The 9,114-nt window shown below is 46.9% G+C and overlaps 1 protein-coding gene across 1 annotated transcript in view; it reads right to left on the bottom strand.

Annotated features, from left to right (window-relative positions):
• The window catches only part of STRBP (spermatid perinuclear RNA binding protein), a 41,748-nt gene extending 36,138 nt beyond the window's left edge, over positions 1-5,610 (bottom strand). Inside the window, exons 1-2 of the mRNA XM_015827779.1 lie at positions 5,595-5,610; positions 1,952-2,172 (exon numbers count right to left, since the gene is read on the bottom strand). Of these exons, the coding sequence (XP_015683265.1) occupies positions 1,952-2,172; positions 5,595-5,597 (224 nt within the window). The 5' untranslated portion in view covers positions 5,598-5,610. The remainder of the gene's footprint in view (positions 1-1,951; positions 2,173-5,594) is intronic.
• Between the last annotated feature and the right edge of the window lie 3,504 nt (positions 5,611-9,114).

The raw sequence follows: 9,114 nt of genomic DNA, 5'->3' as shown, positions 1-9,114 counted from the left end.
AGCAGGAGGAGGAGCAGGAGGAGGAGGACGACGAGTTTAAGATCTTCTCTAACTGCTAATCTAGCAAAGGCCCCCACAGCCATGTCAGGTTACATGTTGAACTCCACCGACTTGGAACTGAGCACCAAATGTTACTCAGAGGCCGTCCCCAACGCGTCTCCCTCTGTCTCGCCTTATTTAACCCGGAGACGACTCAGCTGACAGCTGCACAGGACGCAACTGACACATGCTCCCCGTCCTTGGAGAGTGTGCGGCAGGCAATGTCCCCCCCACCCCCATGGCCAGCCCTGCATTGCCAGCTCTCTTCTCTCACTGACTCTGGAAGACGATGGTAGCTCAGCTCTTCTGTTTCTCCACAAATTCTGGCCCAGAAGATCTCAAGATCTTAGAAGGAGCTACAAGATGAGCTGGTTACTCAAGCCCAACCCTGAGACTGTATTTCCCCCAAAATAAGACCGGGTTTTAATATTAATTTTTGCTCCAAAAGATGCACGAGGTCTTATTTTCGGAGGAATACGGTACTAAATGCGTCCGTCTGGCTGACCATCTTAACTGGGGCTTATTGTTGGGGTGGGGCTTATATTATGAGCCTCCTGAAAAATCATGCTAGGGATTATTTTCCAGTTATTTCTTATTTGGGGGGAAATAGGGTACTTTCCTGGACATAAAAAATGCAGAGAAGAGCAACAAAGATGATCAGAGGACTGGAGGCTAAAAGATAATAAGGAACGGTTGCTGGAATTGGGTATGTCTAATTTAATGAAGAGAAGGACCAAGGGGGACATGATAGCCGTGTTCCAATATCTCAGGGGTTGTTCCAAAGAAGAGGGAGTCAAGCTATGCTCCAAGGTGCCTGAAGGCAGGACAAGAAGCAATGGATGGAAACACATGAAGTATTAGTACTGCTTTATAATGCCTTGGTAAGGCCACACTTGGAATACTGCATCCAGTTTTGGTCACCACGATGTAAAAAAGATGCTGAGACTCTGGAAAGAGTGCAGAGAAGAGCAACAAAAACTATTAGGGGACTGGAGGCTAAAACATATAAGGAATGGCTTCTGGAATTGGGACTGTCTAGTTTAATAAAGAGAAGAATGAGGGGGGACATGATAGCAGTCTTCCAATATCTCAGGGGCTGCCCCAAAGAAGAGGGAGTCAAGCTATTTCCCAAAGCACCTGAGGGCAGGACAAGAAGCAATGGATGGAAACTAATCAAGGAGAGAAGCAACCTGGAACTAAGGAGAAACTTCCTGACAGTTAGAACAATTAACCAATGGAACAACCTGCCTCCAGAAGTTGTGAATGCTCCAACACTGGAAGTTTTTAAGAAGAGACTGGACAATCATTTGTCTGAAATGGCATAGGGTTCCCTGCCTGAGTAGGGGGTTGGACTCGATGACCTCCAAGGTCCCTTCCAACTTTATTATTATTATTATTTGTCTGAAATGATATAGAGTTTCCTGCCTGAGCAGGGGGTTGAACTAGATGACCTCCAAGGTCCCTTCTAACTACTACTACTACTACTACTACTACTACTATTATTATTATTATTATTATTATTATTATTAATTATTATTATTATTACCACCATCGGGATTGATCAAATCGGTCAATTACAGAAGGCAGCTTTACAAGTAGTCTTCAGCCATTTGTCTGAAATGGTATAGGGTTTCCTGCCTGAGCAGGGGGTTGAACTAGATGACCTTCAAGGTCCCTTCCAACTCTGTTATTCTATATTCTATTCTATATTCTACGTAGGGAAGAAGAGGGGAGACCTCGTCTTCTGCCAGGAAGAGGATGTCTCACCTTCTTTCCTAATATTCTCCACACCCACGAACTTTCACAGACCAAACAGATCACCTACTGAGCTAGAGTAGATTTTCCACCCAGCACCAGATGGTGGATCTAGCTAGAATATAAAAACGGGTCAGCCCGCGTTTCATCCACTCACTTGCTACTCCGGCCATCAGCCGGTTCCTCTTGGTCCTCCAAGCTGCCCTCCATCCCAGAAGACTTGCTCGTCTCGTCCATCCAATCGGAGACCTGCTTAAGGGCACACTCGACGGTGGAGACCATGTTCTGGACGGCTTCGAGTTCCTCTGGAGACGGATAAATCGTCGAATGCTTCATCATCACGTGCCGGTCATCGTTGGCAAACGATCGGATTGATCTCTGCGGGGAGGGGCGAGAAGGAACCGAGGTCAAGGCGAGGATCCCCAAGACGATAGAGAAACCAATTAGGCAAGATGACAAGATAACAATAAAGATCACCTTTATTGTCATTTTTTTGTTACCGTGGGCACACTGGCACACATTAAACATGAAATTCCGTTGCTCGCTCTCAAAAGCGTACACATACATAACACGCATATAAAAATGCTATATACGACCTACATCCTGACATGCAAATACATATAAATATTAATCACTGTCCGTCTTGAAGATGGCGCAGTGATGGCGAACCTTTCAGAGACCGAGTGGCCAAACTGCAACCCAGGTGGGCGTGGCCCACTGGGTGGGCGGGGCTGTGGTGGTCATGGCAGATTGGGTGGGTGTGGCCAAGGTGGGCGTGGTTGCTTGGGAGGGATGCCTGTGGGGGCCGGGCAGGGTTGGGGGAGATCCAGGGGGTCTCTGGCAGGTGGGGTGGTGGGTAGGAGGCTCGTCCTGCGGGGTGAGGCGACGCAGGGTGGGGGTGCCATTATCTCAGGGCAAGGCGAGGCAGGGGCCAGGGCAGCTGCTGCCTGACACCGTCGGCCCCCGCACACAGAGGCCAGCGAGCGCATGGGGGCCGACAATGTCCGTCAGCAGCCACAGCCTGCTGGCCCTTCGACCGGCGCACTCTGGGGCTCCACAGCCCACCACCAGCAGTTCAGAGAAGTGCCCACAGAGAGGGCTCTGAGTGCCGCCTCTGGCACGCGTGCCATAGGTTCGCCACCACTGACATAATGGAAGGAGGAAGCTTGAGAGTTCACAAGGTTGATACTGTATGGAACAAAACTGGATGTTCTGCTTCGGATATCACGAAGCCCCCTCCTCCCGGAAGGTAACAAGGAAAACAGGTCGTGGAGAGGATGTGTAGCATCCTAGACAATGTTGCAGACGCTGCTCAAGCAACGCTTCTGTGCCATGTCCTGGATGGGAGGGAACTGCCAATCATCTTTTCTGCTGTCCTCACCACTCTCTGTATCGCCTTCCCGTCCGAAGCAAGGATGCTTCCAAACCAGACAGTGATGTCATATGAGAGGATGCTCTCGATCGTCCCTCTATAGAAAGTGGTGAGGACAGGCAGAAAACGCAGGCGTTGCTGTGCCCGCTTCACCAGTGTCTCACTGTTGAGCGACCAAGCCATGTATCATGACACCATCATGAGAACCCGACAGAACCTCATCCCAACATCCCAAGGACCTGCCGACGGGCATTTGGTTAGCCATGGCTGAAAACAGTCTTGGTCCAGAAGAGTCCTTGAGGTTAGCAGGAAGACAAAACCCCTCGGTTTTCATTGATTTTTTTTTACTTAATTTCGTTGTGAGTTACACAATGACAATAAAGATATTCTATTCTATTCTATTCTATTCTATTTCCTTATTCTATTCTATTCTATTCTATTCTATATCCTTATTCTATTCTATTCCTCCAATATTTATTCTATTCTATTCTATTCTATTCTATTCTATTCTATTCTATTCTATTCTATTCTATTCTGCATTCTATTCTTATTCTATAATAATAATAATAATGATAAAGTTGGAAGGGACCTCGGAGATCATCTAGTCCAACCTCCTGCTCAGGCAGGAAACCCTATACCATTTCGAACAAATGGCTGTCCAGTTTCTTCTTAAAAACTTCCAGTGTTGGCGCATTTGCCGTTCTATTCTATATTCTATTCTTATTCTATTCTATTCTATATTCTATTCTATTCTATTCTATTCTATTCTATTCTATTCTATTCTATTCTATTCTATTCTTATTCTATTCTATTCTGCATTCTAGTCTATTCTCTATTCCAGAGAATAGTGGTGGCGAACCTATGGCATGGGTGCCAGAGGCGGCACTCAGAGCCCTCTCTGTGGGCACGCGTGCCGTTGCCCCAGTCCTAGGCCTTCAGCTGGGTTTTATAAAACTTTTTTGCTTTAGGCCTCCGCCGCCATGTGCAAAAAAAAAAAAAGTTTCAATCAGTCAATTTCAACTTCTCGTGGAAAAAAAAAAGATCTTGCAAAGTTGGAATTGATTGATTGAACTTTTTAGTCTCACCCAGTCTGCCGTTACCACCAAAGCCATGCCTACCCAGTGGGCCACGCCCACCTGGCACTCGACGATGCATAAGTGGGTTTTGGATTCCAGTTTGGGCACTCAGTCTCTAAAAGGTTCGTCATGCTCTCTTCTCTTCTCTTCTCTTCTCTTTTCTCTTCTCTTCTAAATTTCCTCCCAGAAGAAAGGAATAAGGAAGCACCTCATTTCAACTGGTCCTCAGGCGAAGGAAGGCTGGTTACTCACCACCTCATCTTTCTCCAAAGGAAGAGGACCTCAAAGGGAGGTGAAATGTCACCCTGACAGGAATAAAGTATCTCAATCTGGGCTCAGATGACTAGAAGTGGGAGGCAACCCTCTGGCCTCCCACCTCAAGCGATAACATCTGGAAGACCCAGATGTTTGATCTTCTTGGTTGGCCTTACTGAATCGACGGTACTGTCAACCTCCAGCCTCAGCATCCAAGTAATGTCCAGGACTCCTCAAAGCCGTCCCTCTCTTCGGCTATTTTGGGGAGAGGTTGCAGACCCACCCTCTGTGTCCCCCACCATCAAAGAAGACCACAGAAGGGGAAACCCACTTCCCAGGGTGGCGGAATGTGTGTGTGTGTGTGTGTGTGTTTGTTTTCTGAGGTTTTCGCGGGTGTTTGTATGTAGGTCTTTGGTTATTCGGGTTTTCTCCCGTGTAAAATTGGAAGTGTCTTGGCGACATTTCGACGAAGTCCCATTCGTCATCTTCAGGCTGGTGTTTTCAGCTTCGTGCTAGATTGCTCCTAGAAGCACGAAGCCGAAAACACCAGCCTGAAGATGACGAATGGGACTTCATCGAAACGTCGCCAAGACACTTCCAATTTTACGCGGGAGAAAACCTGAATAACCAAAGACCTACATACATACATACATACATATACATACATACATACATACATACATACATACATACATATATATACTCCTATCAATGCCATCTGGCAGGGGAAAGGGGGTAAAAAAATCCCAGCCATGAAGAACCTCAGGGCAGAGGGCAACCCCTCCCCACGGACCCTCTGAGTTCAAGGTTGCAACTCGCAAATGTCACTTTTATTAGCAAAGGTTATTTATGCCCATCGTCTGCACTGGCGCTTAATAATTCATGCCACGGCAGCCTCCACGCTGGGGCTTCCACAACGGTCCCTGCTATAAATCAAGGTCTGTTTTTCACAGCTGAAGAGCAGGACAGCCCTGTTTCACAAGCTAGCCGGTTTAGCAAAGCTGGTTACTCGGCCTGGAACAGGCCCCCTCCATGCTGCAGACTGAAGCTCTTTCTTCCCCCCCACCCCCCCGGGGTGACCAGCCAGCAGGACCTACCATGGCTACAGCAGTTTTCACCTCTGGTGCTCTTCGCCTTTCTCCTTTTCCCTTCTCCTGGGTATCTTGGCTAGGCGCTGGGACTTCAACCAGCAGCTCCACATAAGCCTCTCAAGTCTTTTCCCAGCTCAGAAGGTCACCCAGGTGTGGCGTTCCTGGAGTCAGGTTCCACCAGGCACCTGCAAAGCCCAGAGAGAACAGGGGAGAAATTCAGAAGCAGAAGAAATCGGAAACCAGCTGGACCATGCGCTTTCCACGGGAGAGGCTGCAGCATCGCCAGGCGAAGGCAGATGCCTGTTTTCTGCGGAAGGCAGAAATGTCCCGAAAGGGGTTCACCACCAGCAGTTCTTCAGCCCTCAACTGAATAGAATAACCGAGTTGGATGGGACCTTGGAGGTCTTCTAGTCCAGGGCTTTTCAACCTTTTCGCCCATTGTACCACTTTTAGGATATGGCAACATCCGAGTACCACCAGTTGCCTAGCAAGGTGTCAAAAACTTGATGACCCCCCCCCCCAAAAAGGAAAAAAGTGATAAAGTACAGGTAGTCCTCGACTTACAACAGTTCGCTTAGTGACTGTTTGAAGTTACAATGGCACTAAAAAAAGGTGCCCCCCAAGCCATAGCCAAGCAAGACACCTGCCTGCCCACCTGGCGGCGCTCTTCCTCCTGTCCGAGGTTTTCATTGTTGTGAGCATTTCTGTTGAGGATTGGCAGCGAGGGTGGGGTGGGGGTGTTTGGTTTTTATTTCCCCCCCCATCTGCTGGTTGCAGCAGGTTTTGGTCACTTCACATGACCCTGGGACACTGTGACTATCATAAATATGAATCAGTTGCAGAAGCATCTGAATGTAAATCACAAGACCCTGGAGATGCTGCAACATTCCAGCTGATTGGCGCTTCTTCAGGGCTCAGCAGAAGCGCCAGGATCAGCACTGAGCTCCAGCTGGAGCCTGGCGCTGATCCTGGCGCTTCCGCTGAGCCAACAGCCCTGCAGCTCCATCCGTCTCTCGCTCAGGCTTGTGCGGTGCTGCCACTGGTTCAGCCCATTCCCCTCCCCTGCTACCACTTTTCTAGGATGGCCGCGTACCACCTGCCAGGTGCCAATGTACCACAGGTGGTAACCGTACCACTAGTTGAAAAGTCTTGATCTAGTCCAGGGGTAGTCAACCTTGGCTCTTTTATGACTCGTGGACTTCAACTCCCAGAATTCCTGAGCCAGCTAAGCTGGCTCAGGAATTCTGGGAATTGAAGTCCACGAGTCATAAAAGAGCCAAGGTTGACTACCCTCGATCTAGTCCAACACCACCACCACCGCCCAAGCAAGGAGACCCTACACCATTTCTGACAGACGGCACTCCAGTCTCTTCTTGAAAGCTTCCAGAGATGAAGCTCCCACAGCTTCTGAAGGCAACTTCTGAAGGACCCCCAACTACTATCTCTCCAGCTCCTTTGAAACTTTCGTCAGATTCCTCTTCTCCCCCACAACCCGCTGCCTAAAATCAAGAGACACCCCCCCACAATGCACACACACTACATAAAGAAGAAATATTTAAGGCCCATCTTAAACACTTGGCCAATGAAGGGGACAACCACCTGGAACACATTAATTTTGCAAGAGGACACCCACAAGGATAATCTTAGCAAGCTCTTACACTCAACGGGATTTGATTTCCAAGGTGAAGATTTAACTGTTCAACAGCCACAGGTACCCTCCGACATTTGGGTTAACAGCCCAGACAGGAACCCAGAGCTTTATAAGTACCTCAAGTACCTCCTAAATTCCTTACACTTCCCCCAAAGTCCAGCAAAATAGTCTCAGCCTCCTCATTTTTCAACCCGCCGAGGAAAGTTAAGACAATTCTTAACAGAAAAGCCCTCAGTGTTTACTTGGAAGTTATTTCTAAGCAAAAACTTGCAAGTATCACAAAACTAGGCTCCTGTTGCATTATTTAGAGTTTTCAGAAAGGGAGGAAACAAAGTTATTGTACTGATTTTGGGATGCCTTGAAGTACTCTCGGCATAACATTGGTTTCTACCAGCTGTAAAGACTCTGGCCGGTTCACAGGAAAGAAAAAAAGGGAAAGAAAGAAAGAAAGAAAGAAAGAAAGAAAGAAAGAAAGAAAGAAAGGAAGGAAGGAAGGAAGGAAGGAAGGAAGGAAGGAAGGAAGGAAGGAAGGAAGGAAGGAAAGAAGGAAAGAAAGAGAGAGGGAGGGAAAGAAGGAAGGAAGGAAGGAAGGAAGGAAGGAAGGAAAGAAAGAAAGGGAAAGAAAGAAAGAAAGGGAAAGAAAGAAAGAAAGGGAAAGAAAGAAAGAAAGAAAGAAAGAAAGGGAAGGAAGGAAAGAAAGAAAGAGAGAGGGAGGGAGGGAAAGAAGGAAGGAAGGAAGGAAGGAAAGAAAGAAAGGGAAAGAAAGAAAGAAAAAGGAAAAAGAAGGAAGGAAGGAAGGAAGGAAAGAAGGAAGGAAGGAAGGAAGGAAGGAAGGAAGGAAGGAAGGAAGGAAGGAGAGGGAAAGGAAGGAAAGAAAGAGAAGGAAAGAAAGAATGAAAGAAAGAAAAAGGAAAGAAAGAAAGAAAGAAAGAAAAAAGAAAGAGGGAAGGAAGGAAGAAAGGAAGGAAAGAAGAAAGAAAGAAAGAAAGAAATAAATAAAGAAAGAAAGAAAGAAAGAAAGAAAGAAAGGGATACCATACAAAAAGCAAAGCAATAAAATGAAAACAAAAATAATGTTCTTCCTAAGAAATCCTCTTAATTCTGATGCAAATTTTGGAGTTAGGTTATTGCAGCCGTCCATCAATTTGACATGTACAGTGATACCTTATATGTCCTTTATTAATCACAGCTTTCATGTTGAAGGGCGGGCGATGTACGGCCTTTTATTCAATGCATGAAGCATTTCTCTAACGTTTATGGAAAACGTGCATGCATGGAGTTACTGGCCACATACGTCATCGCACATCTATAAATCCATTACAGCCTGTGCAATTCTCTACCGGTTGGCAATCTGTGCATGTTTAGGAGAAAGTTGCTGAAGATTAAAACTGCCTACTGCCATCTCAATTTTTAGCCAGGCAGCTTTTTTTTTAAATCCAAACTCTCATGTGTCTATATCCGAATCAGAGCTGGAAGGGACCTTGGAGGTCTTCTAGTCCAGCCCGCTGCTCAAGCAGGACACCCTATACCATTCCAGACAAATGGCTGTCCAATCTCTTCTTGGAAACCTCCAGTGATGGAGCGCCCACAACTTCTGGAGGCAAGCTGTTCCACTGGTTAATTGTCCTCACTGTTAGGAAATTCCTCCTTAATTCCAGGTTGCTTCCCTCCTTGATCAGTTTCCATCCATTATTTCTTGTCCTTCCCTCTGGTGCTTTGGAGAATAACGTGACCCCCTCTTCTTTGTGGCAGCCCCTCAAATACTGGAATGCTGCTATCAGGTCACCCCTATTTCTTCTTTTCTTTTCTTTTTTTTATTAAAAGTTTTAAATAATTTTCCATACCATATCCCACTTCCCTCCCACCCCTCCCCCC

The sequence above is a fragment of the Protobothrops mucrosquamatus genome, unplaced genomic scaffold, assembly GCF_001527695.2.
Source record: "Protobothrops mucrosquamatus isolate PMUCROS unplaced genomic scaffold, P.Mucros_1.0 scaffold3942, whole genome shotgun sequence".
NCBI classification, from domain to species: domain Eukaryota; kingdom Metazoa; phylum Chordata; class Lepidosauria; order Squamata; family Viperidae; genus Protobothrops; species Protobothrops mucrosquamatus.
Note: the sequence above shows the minus strand (reverse complement) of the source record. Positions and strands in the feature narration are given on the sequence as shown.